Source organism: Theropithecus gelada, chromosome 7b (assembly GCF_003255815.1).
Source record: "Theropithecus gelada isolate Dixy chromosome 7b, Tgel_1.0, whole genome shotgun sequence".
Taxonomy (NCBI): domain Eukaryota; kingdom Metazoa; phylum Chordata; class Mammalia; order Primates; family Cercopithecidae; genus Theropithecus; species Theropithecus gelada.
The window spans coordinates 58,901,477-58,924,675 of record NC_037675.1 but is presented as its reverse complement, the minus strand read 5'-3'; the positions used below and the strand labels follow the sequence as shown (position 1 = coordinate 58,924,675).

Genomic DNA, 23,199 nt, shown 5'->3' with positions numbered 1-23,199 from the left:
TTGCTTTTTACCCCCAGTGCTTTCCAAAGACCTTTTCCTAGTTAACCTTCATCAATTTGGCTTTTCAAGTTGTTATCTGAGAACACGTCTTATACTCAATCTGTGTAAGCAGTTGTTTTACTCAGTGGCTATAGATCTTTTGCTTTGAAGTTCTTAAACACCCAAGGCACCTTATTCTCAGCTCCACTCCTCCTTTCCTGGGAGCTTCAGCTTGTTGCAACGTTCCCTCAGCTAGTCACAGAAATTGGACAAGTCATCGGTATAATATTCAAGTCCCTTTCTCAGGATTTTTGACTCTGTGCAGCTAGATTTCTCTCAGAAGGCTAAAGCTGTGAGATTGGAAGTGTGGGAGCTTCAAACAACCAAATATTCTGCAGAGAAATGTAAGCAGCAGCCAACTGAGAAGAAATGAAGCTGGTACCCAGCAAGGAGAGATGGAGAAGATGAGACTGATTGCACCAGGGCCCTGGTTCCAGGTGTTCCTGAGGTTTAAGGACACTCAGCCCTTCTTGTCTCTTTAGGTTACTAAGCTCCTAAAAACTCCCCTTTTAGCTTTAAACCAATTTAGTTTGGATTCCTAGTATATTAAGTCAAATATTCTATTTAATAAATGACCCCAATAGTCATTTTTGTTTACCAGGTCTCCCCAGGTTTAGACAGCCTGGTTTCTTGGCCACTGTATACTGCCTGAATCTCAATTAGACAGTTCCTTTTCAAGTAACAGGTGAGGGTGAAAGAATGGGATTTCCGATACTCTTGTGTACTGAGATTTCAGCATCTTAGAGCTGATTGTCTTAATATTAAGCTTCATAGCACGCACCTTATGCCTCTGTTTATGATTCTACGGTTTCCTGTGACTGTATTGCCTATTCCCCAACCTAAAACTCTGCCTGATTAAGTTCTATTCATCCTTCAGACACCTTTGATGTAACCTCCCATACAGCCTTCCCTGCTCCAGGCTTCTGAATGAATCCCTCACTGCCTTTCTTCCTGCTCCCCTGGCTGCATCAAACTGTGGCTAATTGGTTACATGTCTGCATCATGCTTAACTGAGAGTTCCATGAAGGTACAAACTATTCTTCATTTGTCTATCTCTGCTCCTGACACAATACCTGCCCCATAATAGGTGCTTAGTAATTACTTGTTGAATCAAATTGCATTTGGGAGCATGCAGATCCTGACCAGTGCATATAAAGAAATCATATTCTCCTTCTGGACCAAATAAGAAAAACGGCCCAAGATGGTCCCACTGCTATGGGTCAGGTGAGCAGATGTCTTTAAGAAGGATAGGGGACCATCTGGTGTGACAAATGAGATACCACACACACATTACTCCTAACACAGTTTATTCACAATACTTAGTAAAGTCAGAATGCTGTTTCCTAACTGGATTTGCAATCTCTGGTTCCACTAAGGCACTCATTGTTGCATGCAAAACAGAAAATAGTAATGATTTATTTTTAACACTTGACTACATCCCAGGCGATGTTCTGAATGTTTATATTTGTCAAGGTTGCCTTTAGATTAACTAAATGGTACAAGACCATAGAGGATGGGACAATGTTTTCGCTTCCAGGATCAGAGATAATTGTATCAGGACTTGGGCCAGGCCTCCAGGTCTGGCTCTGAAGTTTAAAGTTTGCATTGTTTAAGACAGTGATGAACTATTCTTGGATCTCTTCCACAAACTGACCAGTGGGAGGCAGCTGGCAGCAAGCAATGGGCTCTGCAGTATATCACATAAGGAACAGGAGGTATGGAAGCCAAGACATAATATTTTAGTGAAAATGAGAAAGGAAGATAAATCACTGGTGTGGCTTATACATTCAACACTTGCTAGCTACACACAAGTTACCAACTTTTTAGGCAACTATGCACAATATTTTATCTCATTCCCATCCCAACTTGCTACCCGACCTATTTCTAGACTTTCTCCTTTTGACCTATAATTGCCAAGAGATTGGGAATGGAATATTGGGAAAATGAAACCCAGTATTACCCTGAGAAAAGAGGAGAAGGCATACCTTATAAAAAATAAATTTCAAAAGATAAATTTTAAAAGACTCTTGGAGTATCTGAGCATCAGCCACTCTTGAAGAACATTAATAATTGAGAGTTCACTGAATTTCATACAGTCTGTTTTTATTGAACTTGAATTGTCCAGTTAGAAACATAGTTGTACAAGGTATAATAAACATTCTGGATATGTAAAATAAGAACCTCAGGTATTTTTGACACTCTTATAATAACAATAGTAACATAGCATTAATTTAAGTGTAGCAGTCAGTATATAATGTTTGTTAACTTTTTGAGTAACTATAAATTTATAATTTTCTAAATCCAAGGTTAAATAGTACATTTTATTTTTATGGGTGTGTAGTAGGTATATATATTTATGGGGTACATGAGATATTTTTATACAGACATACAATGTCTGTCACCGCAAGCATTTATCATTTCTTTGTGTTACAAACATTTCAATTACAATCTAAGTTACTTTACAATCCACAATCAATTATTGTTGACTGTAGTCACCCTTTTGTGCTTTCAAATACTAGATCTTACTCATTCTAACTATATTTTTATACTCATTAACTGTCCCCACTCCCTCCACCCTCAACCCACTATCCATCCTAGACTCTGGCAACCATCATTCCAAAGAAATAGAAGAAATAGAAATCCTTGGGGAAATGATTAATTTCAGGAGTGGGGCAGGGAAACTATAAGATAAGCCCAGGGCATCTTGCAGTGCCAGAAAGTAAGGAAGAACTCAACCACAAAAGAATGGGGACAAATCAAAGGTACTCAGAAGCCCATCTAAAAGAGCTCGCCATGGCCAAAGCTGGAATAATTTGAGTGAAATAATAAACAATGCAGGTTTGATCATAACCCAAAGTATGAAGTAAATATTCATGAGTCTATACTAATACAAATAAATTGTGAATAAATAAAGGAGGAAAAGAGACAAATTATCTTTACAGAAGAAATCCAAATAATACATGTAGACCACCCCCACTCCAGAAAGTGAGGCTTAGCACCCCCTCTTCCCTACCCCAGAGTGTGGGCTGGACTTAGTGACTGGCTACCAAAGGACAGAGCATGGAAAGGGGAAAAAAGACAGTGGAGAAACCTGGCCAACACGACCTTGGCCGGGTAATCACAGTTAACATCATCAATAACAAGTCATGTTGGTAGTATGTCATGACTGATACTACATGAGAAGGATTCTTTACCTCTGTGGTGTTCTTCCTGAAAAATCCATGAGCCACATATAACCATGAGATAAAATATCTAGCAAACTCAAATCGAGAGACTACAAAATACTTCAGCAGGTCTCTTTAGAACTGTCAAGGTCATGATAAACAAGACTGAACAACTGCCTCAGACCATAGGTGGATAAAGGAACATGACGATTAAATGTAATGTGGTACCCTAAATAGGGTCCTAGAAAAAGGACATTTGTGATAAAACTAGTGAGATCCAAATGAAGTTTGGAATTTGGTTAATAGTGATGTATCAATGTTAATCTCTTAATGTTGATAGATGCATCATTTGGATAGGAAAATTGGGGCTGAGGGGTGGGAAGTGGCAGGATGGGCCCTCTGAGCACAGCACCCTGTGTGACTATACTGGCTGCAGACCCATGAGGCTGACCTGGGGTTGGAGATTCTTGGACCATTAATCAGAATTAGGAGGGGGGTTGGCTTGTGGAGGATTTTTATCTATAACACCAAATAGAGGCTAGTGGTGATTGAGAAGACACAATGAAATTAAATTTTAGTGATCAATCCCATGGAAAAGTGTATAGTCAGTTTGTTGGAAACACTGTTGGCAGTTTCACCAGTTAGGAAATTGACAGCCTTAGAAAGAAAAAGGTGGAGTGGAAAATCACAGAACACTGTGCCTTCCTTGCCTTAAGCTATTTGACTGTGTTAAGTGTTAATTCTGAACACAAGTACCAATCCAAACATCATCTTCTAGTGTTCATTTCTAGCTAATAGATTTATCTAAAAGAGTCTTTATCTTATAGGCACAGACCTTGCCATAGCATTTTCTTTTTACGAGCCCCTTTTATAGAATTTGAAATAAGCTCATTAGGACTGTGATTGTTGCGACCATATATTTTACTGCTCAGGCCTTTAAAATCTACTTCCGCCAGCCTGGCCAACATGGTGAAACCCTGTCTCTACAAAAAAAAATACACAGCTGTAATTTGAGCTACTTGGGAGGCTGAGGTAGGAGAATTGCTTGAACCCAGGAGGCAGAGGCTGCAGTGAGCCGAGATCACACCACTGCACTCCAGCCTGGGCAACAGAGTGAGACCCTGTTTCCAAACAATCAATAAATACATAAAATCTACTTCCAGTTTTTTCTTCAGGCAGTTCTCAAACTGGTGTACTCTGTCTTCCCAGGTACCTCCAGATCATCAGTCACTCGATGTAAACCAGGAGCCAACTGCCCCAGTTCACACAGTGGCATCAGTAGACAACTGTCCCCGCTATCTGTCACCGAAGATTCCTCTGCTCCTATTCTTGAACTTCAGAACCGAGGATCCTCAGGAGTTTGTGGACACAGAGTTGAGAGACAGAACAGATCAGGTATGTGGGTGACCTCCTCTTAAATAATGGTACATCCTAGTAAGCTTCTAAATAGAAAGACCTCACCATTGTCACAGAATGCAGAGATGTTACGTGGACTCTTATGAGTACATGTGGGGAAGATTTATCAAGCCAAAGGATAAGGAAGAAGGAAAATATATAGATACAATCTATTAGAGGCACTCTATTATACTCTACAGTATGGCAGAGAAACTGAATGCCAAAACCTGTAGTTGGGTAACTTAACACATGGTTAGACAATGACTCCTGGTGAAGTTTACAAGGTAGTTAGTTTTCTCATCTTCAAAATATCAAAACCCTGCATCTTTTAATCTCAGCCTGGGGATTCAGTAACAGCACAATGTGCCCATCCTGAAAAGACTGAAAACACCAGCAAAATCACAGAATCTGCTTTTGTCCTCATCAGGACTATTAGTCCCTGGAGCCCTTTTAGTTTTCCCAGTTTTATACTTTCTGCAGGAAACTTCACTGGCTTCCCTGATCAGCATTTTCTGATCAGTTGAGACTTTAGCTTTTCCTCACATCCACCTGACCACTCACCAACTCCTGGGCTACTGACAGGAATTGCTAGATAAATCTTGTAACTATGCTCATGAATTTCCCAGCAAAATTTATAGTTTTTAAATGCAGCTGGGTCCACTAGGCTGCTGGCCAGTACTGTTACTTATTGGTAGTGGACATCCTATTGCCTTCCTCAGGGAATGGACTCAAGTCCCCTGTTTATATTCACTTCCTCTTATTGTATGACCGACCATACTTCCACGTTCCTGAAAAGAGCAAACAGTTGTACACTTACAAATGCATTTGTCTACTTCAGAATGTCTCTGTGCTTTTACCAGTTACCATCGCTGTGGGATGACTTGTGGTATGTGTGTCTTTATACCTTTCCAATTTTAGCCCCCCTACCTGTGTCCATGATCGCCCCACCTACATCTCTTCTGGCCCATTTACTCCTCTCCATTCTCTCCACTTGTTCCTTCAGCTTGGCTGGCAACATACTAAAATCTCTTTCATCCTCAAAAATAGTAACAGCAGCAGCAAAAACAACAAAATACACCACCAAAATAAGTTGGTAGTAAAAAGAACAACAACAACAAAAATAATCTCCAGAAATTTGGAAAACTGCCTTAAAAAAAAAAAAAAAAAGACAATTCAGAGGATTCAGTTAGGGGTGGGGGAAGGGTAAACAGAGGAAGAGAGATGTGAAAGCTTCTTCAAAGGTCCTACTCATTTGAGAATGTATTTTTTATGAGAAAATACATTCTTCAAAAACAGTATTTTAAAATGATATCTCAGACACTATGTGAACCCCAAGGCTAAAACTAAAAAAAAGAAAAATAATGGCATCTTAAATTTTCAGAAAGTTTTAATTGGCTTTAATAAATTGCAATATTCCTATTATCCCAGTTGTTTGCAAAACAAAATGTTCCAGTTAATTAAACACACTGGTTAATAAAGACATGCCCTATCTATCATACACAGATTACAAATTTCAATAGACCATACCATTAAAGATCATCTGGAACATAAGTTACTCTTTCTGTGATTATTGGAAGCACTTGGGGATATTCCAGTGCACCAAAAAGAAAAGAATAATCTGAAGAGAAGCTCACCATGCTTTCATGGATATTATGGTACTTAATCTCAAAATAAATTCTATGAGATAGCTATTATCACTGTTTGACAGATAAAGAAGCTAAGAAAGGAATTTTAAAATGTACTCAATGCCATACAATGGCAGGGCTAGGATTTAATTTCATGTTTCCAAATTCCAGTGGCCTCCACTGTCAATTTGCATGACTTGATAAAGGTACACAGAAATGGATAGAATCCTGGTAAACCAATTTTATGATAACAAAATCTAAGGACTATAGAAAATCATGTTAAAAGTGGTCAGAAAATAAAAGAGTTCTGGATACCTAATCTTTCTGTGCTTTGTAAAATTAAAGAATTGGCAACAGTCAATCTAGTTAACAGAAGAAGCCTAGAGTCAATACTATGAAAAGATGTAGGTGACTATTGGTGTCATCAAAAGCACACCCATAGTATAGTGGTGATGCAGACGCATTCTTCAAATAAGGTGACAGTAAAGGCAGATATTGTCTCAGAATCTTTGTAGAATTATTCCTCCTTTATAAGACAGTCCCTGGGAATCATGGGATCTGAAGTGTAGTAGGGTACACCTTTCTCTTAACTATCGCTTTTTAAATTCCATGCAGGAGCGCCATTCCTGTCAGGAAACAGAACTTTTTTCCCAAACTAGTCTGAAACTTGCTGTGCTTGAATGGAAAGCTAAGGGCTGAAGTCCTAGCCATGCGGGTGCTCAGAATAAAGTTTCGGTTGGGTTCAACCTTGGACAACCCTTAACACAAGTCTCAGCTTTTTCATCTGTAAAGTGGGAATGACAATACCTACTTAGTAAGTCAGGTTTGTGTTCCTTTCTTGGCCTCTCAACACAAGATTCTCTCATTCTATCCTCTTATTTATCCTGGTTTTCTTTCTACTCTCTGCATAAGCCACATGGTCATGGAGGAAATTTGCAGACCTGTTATCAAGAGATGGTGTTGTCTGTAAACAGCTGAAGGAGCTGAATAACTCATACTTCCAGACTCATCTCAGTGTCACTGCATCATGGACGTTCTTTCTGATCATATCCCCCCCCGCCCAGACTCCTCAACAGTACTTGTCTGGCCTTGTATCTGTCCGAGTTGGCTCTTATCACACTGTGTTGAGTATGTTTCTGGCTTTCCATTAGACCGTGGGCTCAAGTCTTTCATAGTCAAACCCTTAGGATCCAAGTAGCTAACTAGCGCCTGGTAGAGTCTCCATAAGATTCTGTTGAATGAATGAATAAAAGATGGCCAGTTGTCATCTTCTGGATGCCGAGGCTCTGAGAATTCAGTACTGTTTATAAGGCTTATAAGGCATGCAGTGGTTGCCGTGTTCATAGTTACTTGGTTTATATTCCCCAGTGGAGAATTCACTTTCAAGACTTTCTTCTCCCTTCCCCCAGTGATTATATCAGAAAGCCTTAACTAGGTAAAGGTTTTTTTTTTTTTTTTTTTTTTTTTTTATTATACTTTAAGTTGTAGGGTACATGTGCATAACGTGCGGGTTTGTTACATATGTATACTTGTGCCATGTTGGTGTGCTGCACCCATCAACTCGTCATTTACATCAGGTATAACTCCCAATGCAATCCCTCCGCCCTCCCCCCTCCCCATGATAGGCCCCGGTGTGTGATGTTCCCCTTCCTGAGTCTAAGTGATCTCATTGTTCAGTTCCCACCTATGAGTGAGAACATGCGGTGTTTGGTTTTCTGTTCTTGTGATAGTTTGCTGAGAATGATGGATTCCAGCTGCATCCATGTCCCTACAAAGGACACAAACTCATCCTTTTTTATGGCTGCATAGTATTCCATGGTGTATATGTGCCACATTTTCTTAATCCAATCTGTCACTGATGGACATTTGGGTTGATTCCAAGTCTTTGCTATTGTGAATAGTGCTGCAATAAACATACGTGTGCATGTGTCTTTATAGCAGCATAATTTATAATCCTTTGGGTATATCCCCAGTAATGGGATGGCTGGGTCATATGGTACATCTAGTTCTAGATCCTTGAGGAATCGCCATACTGTTTTCCATAATGGTTGAACTAGTTTACAATCCCAACAACAGTGTAAAAGTGTTCCTATTTCTCCACATCCTCTCCAGCACCTGTTGTTTCCTGACTTTGTAATGATTGCCATTCTAACTGGTGTGAGATGGTATCTCATTGTGGTTTTGATTTGCATTTCTCTGATGGCCAGTGATGATGAGCATTTTTTCATGTGTCTGTTGGCTGTATGAATGTCTTCTTTTGAGAAATGTCTGTTCATATCCTTTGCCCACTTTTTGATGGGGTTGTTTGTTTTTTTCTTGTAAATTTGTTTGAGTTCTTTGTAGGTTCTGGATATTAGCCCTTTGTCAAATGAGTAGATTGCAAAAATTTTCTCCCATTCTGTAGGTTGCCTGTTCACTCTGATGGTAGTTTCTTTTGCTGTGCAGAAGCTCTTTAGTTTAATGAGATCCCATTTGTCAATTTTGGCTTTTGCTGCCGTTGCTTTTGGTGTTTTAGACATGAAGTCTTTGCCCATGCCTATGTCCTGAATGGTACTACCTAGGTTTTCCTCTAGGGTTTTTATGGTATTAGGTCTAACATTTAAGTCTCTAATCCATCTTGAATTAATTTTCGTATAAGGAGTAAGGAAAGGATCCAGTTTCAGCTTTCTACTTATGGCTAGCCAATTTTCCCAGCACCATTTATTAAATAGGGAATCTTTTCCCCATTTCTTGTTTCTCTCAGGTTTGTCAAAGATCAGATGGCTGTAGATGTGTGGTATTATTTCTGAGGACTCTGTTCTGTTCCATTGGTCTATATCTCTGTTTTGGTACCAGTACCATGCTGTTTTGGTTACTGTAGCCTTGTAGTATAGTTTGAAGTCAGGTAGCGTGATGCCTCCAGCTTTGTTCTTTTGACTTAGGATTGTCTTGGAGATGCGGGCTCTTTTTTGGTTCCATATGAACTTTAAAGTAGTTTTTTCCAATTCTGTGAAGAAACTCATTGGTAGCTTGATGGGGATGGCATTGAATCTATAAATTACCTTGGGCAGTATGGCCATTTTCACGATATTGATTCTTCCTATCCATGAGCATGGTATGTTCTTCCATTTGTTTGTGTCCTCTTTTATTTCACTGAGCAGTGGTTTGTAGTTCTCCTTGAAGAGGTCCTTTACATGCCTTGTAAGTTGGATTCCTAGGTATTTTATTCTCTTTGAAGCAATTGTGAATGGAAGTTCATTCCTGATTTGGCTCTCTGTTTGTCTGTTACTGGTGTATAAGAATGCTTGTGATTTTTGCACATTAATTTTGTATCCTGAGACTTTGCTGAAGTTGCTTATCAGCTTAAGGAGATTTTGGGCTGAGACAATGGGGTTTTCTAAATATACAATCATGGGAAATTCCCTTTGAAAACTGGCACAAGACAGGGATGCCCTCTCTCACCACTCCTATTCAACATAGTGTTGGAAGTTCTGGCTAGGGCAATCAGGCAAGAGAAAGAAATCAAGGGTATTCAGTTAGGAAAAGAAGAAGTCAAATTGTCCCTGTTTGCAGGTAAAGGTTTTTAACACAGTGGGGCAGCCACACCTGGCTCATTAAGCAGTAGGAACACATTCAGCAGCAGAGCCAGCAGGTTCTGGAGACACAAAGTGAGCGGGCCCCACACACTGCCATTGGCAATCTCCGGGCTGCCTGACTTTAACCCTCAGCATAGGCCTCGTGCTTAAGTGGGGTCCCTGGAGACACAAGAGAATCTTGTAGACAATTATCATCTGGGATCTCAGCTCAGGGACTCCGAGTGACCTCTGTTCCTGTTTAGCTTCCTGATAGGTACATGAATTCATTATGTTAACTTGTTTTTTCCATGAAGGGAGACAGCCTTCATGATTATCACTTTTAGAGAGTTTTGGCTATTTTAGGGTGCTGTAAAATTGCTGCTACATTTTCTTAGTAAATGTACAAAGCAGAATTTGTGTGTCCAGAAATATATTAAATAGTCATTTGTGATGAGGTGGGAAATGGCTGTGTAGTCAGGACTTGCTCTATTCTTGGGACACATTACTTTTAATTTAGTAATCATCTCTGCTGCATTTTTTTTTAAGAGACCGGGTCTCCCTCTGTCACCCAGGCTGGAGTGCAGTGGTACAATCATTGCTCACTGCAGCCTCAAACTCCTGGGCTCAAGGGATTCACCCACCTCAGCCTTTGGAGTTGCTGGGACTAAAGGTATATGCCCCACCCCCCTGCAAATTTTTTTTTTTTTTGCATAGACAAGGTCTCGCTTTGTTGCCCAAGCTGGTCTCGAACTCCTGAATTCAAGTGATCCTCCCGCCTTGGCCTCCCAAAGTGCTGAGATGACAGGCATGAGTCACAACACCAGGCCATTTGCTACAACTTAAAAAAAAAAAAGGAAAATGGAAACATATTTCTCACTCTCTTTTCATGTTGGTGCATACAGAGCAGCTTGGGCTGCATTCTGCTCATTTCCCCATACAGACAGAAAGAACAGTTTCTATTGGTGTTTTACATTGTAATGACAGAGGGGAAGAACAAGAGAGCTGGTAGGACCTTGGGATGCTTCCTAAGGCTTCTTATGGGAGGTGTTATGCCTCACATCTTCTCACATTTGATAGGAGAAAGCGGGGCATGGGGCCAAGACCAGTCTTTGGGGGCTGGGATGTGTACTGCTCTTACAAGGCAAGGGCACACTGGAAAACAGCGTAGCATCCATCAAGTCCATGAGCAACCTCATGGACTGGATGGGGACTCAGATGCTTACTGTATTGGGTAGAGCAGAGAGTCCAGAGAAAAAGTGAGCCGAAGTTATCAGTCTCCTCAAATGATGGTAGAAAAGAAAATCACTGGTAATTCTACTGTCTGCCTCTTTGGTTTCATCCATCTTTTTTAAGGAGCTGATATATTTGATTGCTGTTTCATAACCTGCTTTCCACACATTTGTATTCCTTTCTTGTTTCCAGCAGACGATGGGACACAGACTCATTCTGAGAACAGCAGCCAAGAAAACAGAATCAAGGCTCGCTGCCTGTCTTGCACGTCCATGGTTCTGAAGGGCATCTGGGGACTCTTGATCATCTTGTCAGTATCATCGTCTTGGGTTGGAACTACACAGATTGTAAAAATTACTTATAAGAACTTCTATTGCCCATTTTTCATGACTTGGTTTTCAACAAACTGGAACATTATGTTTTTCCCAGTCTATTATTCTGGTCATCTAGCCACTGCTCAAGAAAAGCAATCTCCAATGAAAAAATTCAGGTAGGTTTCATGTTAACTGGCCAATAAGAGATTATTGAAATGTTTTATGAAAATATGCCCATTTTTATATCTTGGGAATATGAGTTGAGTTTTTTGGGGTATGTGAAGAAGCAAGATCTAAGGTTGGTGACGAGCACTAGAAGCAGAATCAGTCCTTCCTTAAAAATATGTGTCTATAACATGGCAGGCACTGTACTGGTGCTTTTGCATGTCTTATAACTGGTGGTAACATTTACATTTTAAGGTGGTGTTATCCCCATTCTAAGACAAGAGGAAACAAATTCAGAAAGGTTGAATGACTCATCCAAGGTTATACACTTATAAATAATAGAACCAAGATTTAAATCTAGATCTATTTCTGAAAGTCGTGTTTTTTAAGAACATCCTAATGCATCAAGCCCAGAAAAAAAAAGGTATTAATAAGATTGTTACACAAACATTTGCTCAATATTCCTGACACTGAGATGCCTAGCAGATGACACAGCCTGATTTCATGCAATGGGGAGTTTGGCACTAAGAAACTTGAAAAGATGCCACTCTTTGCTGGTTAGATGCGCATGGGGGCTTTGTTTCCTTGCTAACCATGAACAGTGGTGGTTGGGCTTAAAGTCTTATGGTTCCAGTGGTTGTTCTGTACTAAACCTGGCTTCTGTAACCCCCTCTTGGATGGCTCAGGAAGCTGACAGGGCTGATGTTACCCAGCGCTGCATGGCACTCAAGGGAGGCAAAAGCAGCATTTGGGTCCAAGTACCTTTGCTTAGTGGACAGCTCCATGAAGAGGGAAAAGCCTGATGCTGAGAAGTGACTTCCAGGAAAATTGCTCTCATCACCCAGGAAAAAAAAAAAATAGGGACATCAGTGGACCGCAGACGGAAGAAGAGTCCTCCACATGGACTTATTCCTTAGCAGAATAAATTTGTCTTCCAGGGGCCAAAATCTTTCTTACCCCTATACCAAATGAAAAGAAATTATTACAGTTGGTACATTATAAGACTCTTCTTATAAACTTAACGTGGAAGGGTCTATCTTCAAATTCTATTTTCTGTGTTTTTGAGACAGTCTTGCTCTGTCACCCAGGCTGGAGTGCAGTGGCATGATGTCAGTTCACTATAACCTTCGCCCCTTGCCTCAGCCTCTTGAGTAGCTTGGGTTACAAGCGTGTGCCACCATGCCCAGCTAATTTTTTTGTATTTTCAGTAGAGGTGGGTTTCACCATGTTGGCCAGACTGCTGTGGAACTCCTGGTCTCAAGTGATCGGACCACCTTGGCCTCCCAAAGAGCTGGGATTGCAGGCGTGAGTCACCATGCCTGGCCTCAACTACCATTTTCTTTCTTTTGAAGGTGCATGTACTAATTATTCATTTGGCCTTGAAGAATGTTTAATTTGTGATCACCTTTTACAGTGACTTGGCAGATTTTTCTGTTTTTATTATACTTTAAGTTCTGGGATATATGTGCAGAACATAGTTTTGTTACATAGGTATACACGTAGCATGGTGGTTTGCTGCACCCATCATCTATGTTAGGTATTTCTCCCAGTGCTATCCCTCCCCTAGTCCCCCACCTCCACCAACAGGCCCCAGTGTGGGATGTTCCCCTCCCTATGTCCATGTGTTCTCATTGTTCAACTCCCACTAATGAGTGAGAACATGCAGTGTTTGGTTTTCTGTTCTTGTGTTAGTTTGCTGAGAACAGTTTCCAGCTTCATCCATGGCCCTGCAAAGGACATGAACTCATCCCTTTTTATGGCTGCATAGTATTCCATGGTGTATGTGTGCCACATTTTCTTTATCCAGTCTATCATTGATGGGCATTTGGGTTGGTTCCAAGTCTTTGCTATTATGAACAGTGCCGCAATAAACATGTGTGTGCATGTGTGTTTTTAGAATGATTTATAATCCTTTGGGTATATACCCAGTAATGGGATTGCTGGGTCAAATGGTATTTCTAGTTCTAGATCCTTGAGGAATCGTCACACTGTCTTCCACAATGGTTGAACTAATTTACACTCTCACCAACAGTGTAAAAGTGTTCCTATTTCTCCACATCCTCCCCAGCATCTGTTGTTGCCTGACTTATGATCACCATTCTCACTGGCCTGAGATGGGATCTCACTGTGGTTTTGATCTGTATTTCTCTAATGACCAGTGAAGACAAGCTTTTTTTCATAGCTTGTTGGCTGCATAAATGTCTTTTGAGAAGTACCTGTTCACCTCCTTTGCCCACTTTTTGATGTTTAAGTTCTTTGTAGATTCTGGATATTAGCCCTTTGTCAAAAGGATAGATTGCAAAAACTTTTTCCCATTCTGTAGGTTGCCTGTTCACTCTGATGATAGTTTCTTTTGCTGTGCAGAAGCTCCTTAGTTTTATTAGATCCCATTTGTCAATTTTGGCTTTTGTTGCCATTGCTTTTGGTGTTTTAGTCATGAAGTCTTTTTTTTTTTTTTCCTTTTTCTGAGATGGAGCCTCATTCTGTCACCCAGGCTGGAGTGTAGTGGCGCGATCTCAGCTCACTGACAGCTCCACCTCCCAGGTTCACACCATTCTCCTGCCCATCCTCCCGAGTAGCTGGGACTACGGGCACCCACCACCACGCCCAGCTAATTTTTTGTATTTTTAGCAGAGACGTGGTTTCACCATGTTAGCCAGGATGGGCCCGATCTCTTGACCTCATGATCCACCTGCCTTGGCCTCCAAAAGTGCTGGGATTACAGGCGTGAGCCACTGCCTGGTCTAGTCATGAAGTCTTTACCCATGCCTATGTCCTGAATGGTATTGCCCAGGTTTTGTTCTCAGGTTTTTTATGGTTTTAAGTCTTATGTTTAGGTCTTTAATCCACCTTGAGTTAATTTTTATATAAAGTATAAGGAAGGGGTCCAGTTTCAGTTTTCTGCATATGGCTAGCCAGTTTTCCCAACACCATTTATTAAATAGGGAATTCTTTCCCCATTGCTCGTTTTTGTCAGGCTTGTCAAAGATCAGATCTGTGGTGGTATTTCTGAGGCCTCTGTTCTGTTCCATTGGTCTATATCTCTGTTTTGGTATCAGTACCATGCTGTTTTGGTTACTGTAGCCTTGTAGGATAGTTTAGTTTGAAGTCAGGTGGCATGATGTCTCCAGCTTTGTTCTTTTTGCTTAGGATTGTCTTGGCTATGTGGGCTCTTTTTTGGTTCTATATGAAATTTAAAGTAGTTTTTTTCCCAATTCTGTGAAGAAAGTCAATGGTAGCTTGATGGGAAGAGCATTGAATTATTCTTCCTATCAATGAGTATGGAATGTTTTCCCATCGGTTTGTGTTCTCTCATTTCCTTGAGCAATGGTTTGTAGTTCTCCTTGAAGAGGTCCTTCACATCCCTTGTAAGCTGGATTCTTAGGTATTTTATTCTCTGTGAACAATCGTGAATAGGAGTTCACTCATGATTTGGCTGTCTATTACTGGTGTATAGGAATGCTTCTGATATTTGCACATTGATTTTGTATCCTGAGACTTTGCTGAAGTTGCTTATCAGCTTAAGGAGATTTTGGGCTGAGGCAATAAGGTTTTCTAAATATACAAAATCATGTCATCTGCAAACAGAGACATTTGGTTACCCTTTATTTTTCTCTCTTGCCTGATCACCCTGGCCAGAACTTCCAAATGCTTTGTTGAATAGGAGTGGTGAGAGAAGGCATCCTTGTCTTGCACCGGTTTTGTTTTTCCTTTTTTCAAAGGGAATGCTTCTAGCTTTTGCCCAGTATGATATTAGCTGTGGGTTTGTAATAAACAGGTCTTATTATTTTGAGGTATGTTCCATTGATACCTAGTTTATTGAGAGCTTTTAGCATGAAGGGCTGTTGAATTTTGTCAAAGGCCTTTTCTGCATCTATTGAGATAATCATGTGGTTTTTGGTCTTCCAAAGTGCTGGGATTACAGGCATAAGCCAATGTGTCTTGCCTCAACTTCCATTTCCTATCACCACTTTGCAAGTGCTTGGGAATATTAATTCTCACCATGAGTTGATTTTCTATATGTGTCCATGAAAACTCAGCTATAGTGAAAGAAGTAAAAAACAATTCAAAAAGAATAAATGCTTACTGGCTTGGGAGAGCCCTATAACTCTTTGAGATTACTAAAGATATTTTGTATTTGATTCTCATCAAAGTAGACATGATCTTGCATTGTAAAATTTTTTAACAATATTTGATTATGGGGGAATGTGATTATCAGACTACAATTGTCCCTGTTTGAAGATACCTATGTGCACCTATACAGTATGTGCATTCTACTTGAATGCTTCCATGGTTTAGACAAACACATTGATTTAAAACAACAAAAGTTTTGTATAAAAAGAAGTACCTCAAGAATACCTCAAAGCAAGCTAAGTCAGTTTGATTTAAGATAACTGATTTAAAACAAGAGACTGCTGCTAGCAGAAATGTTTGGGAATGAACTATCTTTTTCACATCTCTCATGTCAGACTAACTCTGAACTTAGTAAAATCTGATTTAGCACTCTACCTATAGTGCAATGGTAGAGTGAAGTTGACCATTTCTGAAATAGAATCAACGGGCTTTTATTGTCAGGCAGAAAACACTATCTTTGAAGGGAATATTCTCCAGTGGCCTCCTCCATATGAGAGGTAAAATTGTCAGACAATTCTTAGATCCTTGATCTTTTTTTCCCTGTAGACTCATTAATACCATCTGCCAAGAAGTCATTCCCAAAGCTCTCATGACTGAACAAGGGGAGAACAGTTAGTGTATAAGACTGGAAATAGGATTTGTCCCATAACAGCAGAACCTCTGACTATTTTCTCTAGAATGGTATGAAAGCATTTCCAGTTTTTTTTTTCTTGTCAGTAACATCAAAATAATTTTCAATAAAGTATCAAATCTAGATGGTGAGGACTATTTAGAAGTAGTTTTTGATAATCATTTATATACTACAGAAGAATTCAGTTGCCTCAGGTGAATTTGAAATTTAGGAAGAAAAAATTGTATAGCATATTATTAACAAGGATGTTTTCTTAGGGGAAAAATTCTTTAGAAAGCATTAAACTAGAGCAAAGATATTTGCCTATGTCAGGCACCTATAAAATGTGCTTAAGATGCTATTTAACATATAGAAAGGGTTCCATAACTAGTGGCTGCTGTTTTAATAATAAGCATAACTAAATTATTAGTGTCCTCTAACTTCTATGCTTCATTTCAAGCTATACCACCTGTCAATGCCACTTGCCCAGAAAGTCTGATCTCATCATCCCAAAGAGAAACCCACTGTTTATTTGCTTCTCCATAAAAATCCATATTTTTTTTAGTTTTCATGTTTCTTAGAGTTTAATGCTTAAATAGTATGAGATTTTACACAAGTGACCTGGCATTTGGATGGAGAGCATTTTTAATGTCTACAACAACTGTGACAAAGGGGAGAAGGTTGGCTATGAGAGAAGGGGAAGGAAAGGGGAACAATGAGGGAATGAACACCTGGGAGACAAGATGAGCCAGGTAAGAACAGTCTCCGCCTGGCAGCAGCATCTTCCCAGCTGCTTTGCTGGTCAGGCTCTGCCTGTCTGGAGTACACATCTGTTGGTCTTCCCTGTGTCCAAAATCTTTGCTTAGGAGCACTCCTCCCAGCATGATGGTCGGCTCTTGGTTAAAGAACAATCGCTGGCTAGAGCCAGTGATAAGAAAAAGAAATCCTTTAATCAGGAATGGGTCTTGTTATGGTGGTTCTTAATAAATGTGTTCATATTTTAAAAGTCAATCAGTGGTTCTAAATGATAGGATAAACCCACGACTCTCAACTCCAGCTCTACACGGCAGATTTCTCATGGAGCAGATCACCTTATAAGTATAGAATATGAACTTTGTGCCCAGGATGCTCTATGAAAACTTCCTCTGGTTCTATGTATGGTGCTAATTCAGACTATCCCATTGGCTGTGGGGCTCCAGAGACACTGTTCACTTTTGTGTGTATGTGAGCGCGTGTAATTTCTGTTTACTCTGCAGAAGGCTTTAGGTTATTTAATCTCTTCTTTGAAGTTCTGTCTCTTTAAAGTTAAAATTTATCTTTGGGAAATCTTACTTTCATTTTACAAAAATTCTTCCTTTTTGGTAGTCTCCTACATGAAAGTAAACAAATTTCAATACAAGTTTCTGTGTGTGCAGCACATGTCTTTAACCTTCCTGCAACTGCTGACCTGGCAACTCCCAACATTCTCATCCAGTTGAAAGTCACATTTACTATGAAACTTAATCTTTAAGGCTGTACTCCCTGTGCCTAAATTCTTTATCACTCCTCCTCTCTACATGGTCTTTTTTTGGGATTACATCATTCATGTGAATGTTCATGTGAGGCAAACATTGGCTAGAATTTACTTTGATTTGCAATACTTTGAGGCACACTAATTTCACTTAAAACTGGAAAAGAAACTAGAGTACCAGTACTAGAGTCCTGTAAGTAGATTTCATTATAAACATATGCATATATTAATAATGTGTTGCTTTGAACAAGATTACTTATACTACTCATGAAAATACAATGCCTGACAGTTGCCCCATAAATGCTTGAATGTTCGTGAACAATTGAGTGGAAAAAAATTAAGTAAAATTCTCCCAGTAGTAAGTCTGTTTTCAGTCCACCGTCATATAGGCGCAGTCATTGTGTCCCTTCCATTACTACCTGTTTGTATGACTAGCTTGAACATTTTTATTAAAATGGCCCCTCAAAGCCAGGTGCGGTGGCTCTTGCCTGTAATCCTGACACTTTGGGAGGCCAAGGTAAGCAGATCACCTGAGCTTATGAGTTTGAGACCAGCCTGGGCAACAGCGTGAAGTCCTGTCTCTACAAAAAATTTTCAAAAACTAGCCTGGCATGGTGGTGCGTGCCTGTGGTCCCAGCTACTCAGGAGGCGGAGGTGTGAGGATGGCTTGAGTCTGGGAGGCGGAGGTTGCAGTGAACCAAGATCACGCCACTGCATTCCAGCCTGGGTAACAGAGCCAGACCTAGGGGGAGAAAAAAAAAATCATGTTTAGGCCTAGGACATAAAGGAAAAAAATAGCCCCTGGGGCTAAATGATGTAGCCAACTTAATTGAAAATCAAATAGAAGATTTAACAATTGAAGTGACCATTTTCTGACACTGAATTCAGACAATTTCTCCACAAAAGGGCCAAATGTTTGTATCTAAGTACAACCTGAGTTTTCTATTTAGTTTTTATCATGTGGGAGTTATCACAGAGCCTTTCTTCATTTTTCAGCCTTAAAAATGCTAGCAAGAAAAAAATTAGTCAATTGGGCAGATATATTAGAAAGAGGCGTAGTGTCTTAGAAATAAAACCCAAAGACATGTGTGCCGCACAGACGTATGACAGTCCCTTTCCCTCCAGGTTCTAGGAGTTGTCTGTAGCCTGTTCACAGAGCAGTAGCAGCCTTGACCCTCTCTCGTTTGCCCACTGGGAAAGAATCTTCTCCCTCTTCCAGTAGCTAGTGATTTCAGCAACTACCCATTTCTGTATTTCTCCAGGCTCTTCTGAGAATGCTCAAAAACGACAGAATGGCTTTTCAGGCCACCTCCAGAGAATATCTCGGAGAAGAGAGCCTAGCTCTGTGCTTGGGCACATGTGGGCTGTTTTCCAAGGAACCTCATACACTCCCTGAAGCCTGCAGATTTCAGAACTGGGTTTAAGGATGGGTATTGAGTGTTTGTGCTCTTACCTGAAAATGGCTGCGATGAGTCAGATAAGACAAGAGGTGTCACCATCAGTACCTGGATATTAATTTCTGTTTTCTTTCCTAGGGAATGCAGTCGGATTTTTGGTGAAGATGGTCTGACGTTGAAGCTCTTTCTTAAAAGAACTGCTCCCTTTTCTATTCTATGGACTTTGACTAATTACCTTTATTTACTGGCTTTAAAGAAGCTGACGGCCACTGATGTCTCCGCTCTGTTCTGTTGTAACAAAGCCTTTGTCTTCTTGCTGTCGTGGATTGTGCTGAAAGACAGGTTCATGGGAGTGAGGGTAATGGCATACTTGATTCAATGTGTGATGCCTGCCTTTAGCATAAATCCCTGGCTTCAGGAGAGCCTGTCTGCTTTGTTTCGTGGAGTTTCTGTAAAACTTTTCTCACTTGTTCTGAGTACAAACTGAAATCTGAAGACGCATTAGAAAGCCCAGGCAGTTACAACATCATGGAAGGATAAACAGTTTGTTTCTACTGGTTAGTGAGCTGATTCCAACAGGAGGCACTAAAACAGGCAGAGAAAACAAGTTCCTATTTTAGAATCAATTTTTAGAATTAATGGTGTGATCAACTCCTTCTGTCCTCAGGAATGAAGGGTCTGAGAAAATTAGCCACTATATAGATTACGGTTTGCAGTTTTCAATCAACGTATGTTGAGATGACCCCCATTCCCCCCACCGGATGGATTTAATTAATATCGGTGTAAGTAGATAAGATTACCAAACAATAATTAAAGTCACTGGTAATGGCACAATGCTGTTAAAAGTGACTATATATCTAGTGTGACTAATGCAGAAATGGAAGTACAAGCAACAACTTCTTTTGGATACAAATCCTTAGTTGAACTGCATTAAACTTCCACCAACAACTTCAGTTCTGAGTTTATTCCTTTCAGGAGTAATATGGATTAAAAACATATATATTTATATGCTTGTTCTATGTTAAAAATAGATTGCTTGGAAGCCTTGAAGACTTAAGGAGGCAAATCTCATTCATATAATCCGGCATGCCACTATGATGAAAATATTGAGACAACACTTCTTTAGAAGGAGGTACAAATGAACATCAGTATTACACACCTTATCTTCTCTGAGATGTCCAAGATATAATTTGAAACATTTTGTTATCAAAACATTGCTCTTATTGGCAATGATTCCAAGGTCCTTTCCCCCTCCCAAATGCTGAAACTAATGTCTATATTAGAGAGAGGGTTTATGATGGTCATTAACCCTGAAAGCTTTTCTTAAAAAACATTTTTAAAAAGTTAGACAATTCTGATTGTATCTTGGGAGATGCTGCTCTGAAATTTAGAAGTGAAGCTTGATATTAATAATAAGTAGAAAGCTTTGATAGAAGACAAAATCAGAAACTGTGAGTCAGTCCATGGTACCATTACAATATATCCAAATGTGATACTACGTTATTTACTGTCTTACCTTAGATTTGACCCCAAAGGGCTCAGCATCACATATTTATACCTGGGGCACTGGTGCTGGCTGTCTACCATCAGATACCCTGACAAGCCCTTGAGAGCTGGAAGCTTTCCTATATTGTCCACTGTTCTTTTCAAGATGTGCTACATAATCCATGGGGCCCAGTGCAAAATGAAAATGCAGGGGCCCTGTTAAAAACTATTAATTTTAAGATAACAACAGAGCATTAAACCAAGGGTGGGGACCTTCCAAGCACGGAGCCGCCCTATGTATCAACATAGGTCATCCCCTAGGAAGTCAGCTGTCTCTCTTTCCAATGTCTAGAATATTGCAGGACACAAAGTAGGGGCTCAATTGATACTTGAGGATATAGTAAATGAATTCATACTTCTGAGATGTTTCTTTTCACTGTCTTTCACTACCATGGACCATGGATCACCCATAAGAACCTGGAGAGTCTTGTCAGAAGAGGGGAGAAGAGAGATTTGGAGGCTCTTCTGTTCTTTTAGTGGCATGCAAACACCAACATTAAATCCATGTTTTCTCCACTAGATTTACCAGCAATAAAATCCACTGTATTAGAGTGAATGAACACATTTAACCATGGACCTCACTGATGCAAGAGGTTACATCCAAAAAGGTACAGTGTTTATTTGAGGTATTTTAGAGAAAAAGAAAACAACTATATAACTTATCTTTAAATAGCAGATTTTAAAAATCAAAAATCTGCCTAGAGGCTACCAACCATGGCCAGTTTAAATTTGCCATCTGCAGTGGGTTGCGTGGTGACTCCAAAAAAGATCTGTCCACATCTTAATCTCCCAAATCTGTCACTGTGACCTTATTTGGATAAAGGGTCTTTGCAGATATTATTAACTTAAGGATCTTGAAAAGGGGACATCATCTTGGATTATCAGAGTAGGATCTAAATCCAATAACAAGTGTCCTTATGAGAGACTCACAAAAGAGACACACACAGAAGAGGAGGCTGCAGCGATGTGATCAGAGACACAGAGACTGGAGTGATGTGGTCACCAGCCAGGAATGCCAGGACACTCACGAGAACCCTGGAAGAAGCAAGGACTGTATCCTTCCCTAGAGATGCCTTTGGTCCCAGCTGTATTTTGAACTTCTGGTCTCCAGAACCGTGAGAGAATAAATTTCTGTTGTTTTAAGTCACCAAGTTTGTGGTAATTTGTTACAGCAGACTTAGGAAACTAATACAGCATCTGTAATTAATAACACTCAGTAGAAGAAATGTTAAATAGTTAATAAGTACTTGTTAATGAATATATCCATAAGTGAAGACATCAGAGATAGCAGAATAGTAAGCATTAGTGTCAGGCATCCTGTAAAACATCAGATATTTTTCTTTGTAAGTAAGAGGAAGTGTTTCACTTCTCACTGTGAGACATTAGGACATGTTCAATGCCACGTTCCAGAAGAATGGTAAAGTGTAACTTTAATGATGCCCACAGTCAGGCCATGGAATGTGAGAAGCACAGAAACGTATTCAGCATTTTGCCTTTGAGAGTATCAGCAATTATTTTCATCCCAAGACATATTGAGAACACATATAATTAGGTCATTTGAGAAATTAAAGGAGGGCAAACAGCACTGACAACATAAATGTGGCTCTTACTGTCCACATCTATAAATAATATAAAGCATAGCTCCTCCAGATGTCATCCCACTGGACTACTCAAAAAAATAAATAAATAAATAAAACAGTTAAAGGGATGCTTTCAGTCATCAGATTAAAATTTATATTTCTGGTTCATGCTAAAGCATCAGTAGTTTAGAAACAGATGTTTGTTGGATTATAATTCTCATATGCTTAGCCCCAGGAATGAGCACATTTAAAATGAGAAGCTATGACCTTCCCTACTTCTAATTTTTTTTTTTGTAAAAAGAACACCATGAAAAGACACTTGAAGTTACAACATCATAAATGTGGGTTTATCTGGACCACCAGTAGGCCAGAATTACTGATGCTCACATAAAAATGAATTACATATTATGAATAACTTGCTAATATTTTCTTTTGAACACTGAATTATAGATAGAAAGGTAATCTGTTTTACATTTAGTATGAAGTCATTTCAGCCAATTTATTGGTAATCTATGGTTTGTTTAAAAGCCCTTTCATGAGTAATTGCTTGCAGCTAATCTGTGATCATCCCATGAAAATTAGTAAACTTCTTTAAAAGATAATTTTTTGATTGCAAAAATGTTAGAAAGTGATAATCCAGCTCTTGCAGCTTTGAAAATAGGTGTTTTCCTGTCTCTCAGACCTTATGTTTAGCTAGAGTTCTTAAATTCATAAGAACCAGAGAACCCACCTTAAAAAAAAAAAAGAAAAAAAAAAAAAAAAGGTTCTTTCCAAGGGGAATGTGCCACTGGCTGGTAGCTTTCTTCTCTGCTGTTGGTATCTGTTTTACACCAATGAAAAGAAGATGCCAGACTACAATGGTAGAAACTGTCTTTCAGATTTTGTCCCTCTCTTATTTTTTTTATATTAGTCATTCAAATTTTTCTTACATTTTCCA

General features: G+C 39.6%; 1 protein-coding gene across 6 annotated transcripts in view; it reads left to right on the top strand.

Moving 5' to 3' along the window:
• SLC35F4 (solute carrier family 35 member F4) overlaps positions 1 to 23,199 on the top strand; it is a 291,287-nt gene that overhangs the window by 254,635 nt on the left and 13,453 nt on the right. For 2 of the 6 annotated variants that reach the window (XM_025392276.1, XM_025392278.1), the window contains exons 2-4: positions 4,413 to 4,598; positions 11,200 to 11,497; positions 19,276 to 19,495. In XM_025392276.1, coding sequence (XP_025248061.1) covers positions 4,413 to 4,598; positions 11,200 to 11,497; positions 19,276 to 19,495 — 704 coding nt within the window. Of the gene's footprint in view, positions 1 to 1,658; positions 2,802 to 4,412; positions 4,599 to 11,199; positions 11,498 to 19,275; positions 19,695 to 20,168; positions 20,270 to 21,202; positions 21,291 to 23,199 lie in introns of those variants that run through there. The other 4 variants (XM_025392281.1, XM_025392279.1, XM_025392277.1 and 1 more) reach the window with 4 other exon arrangements.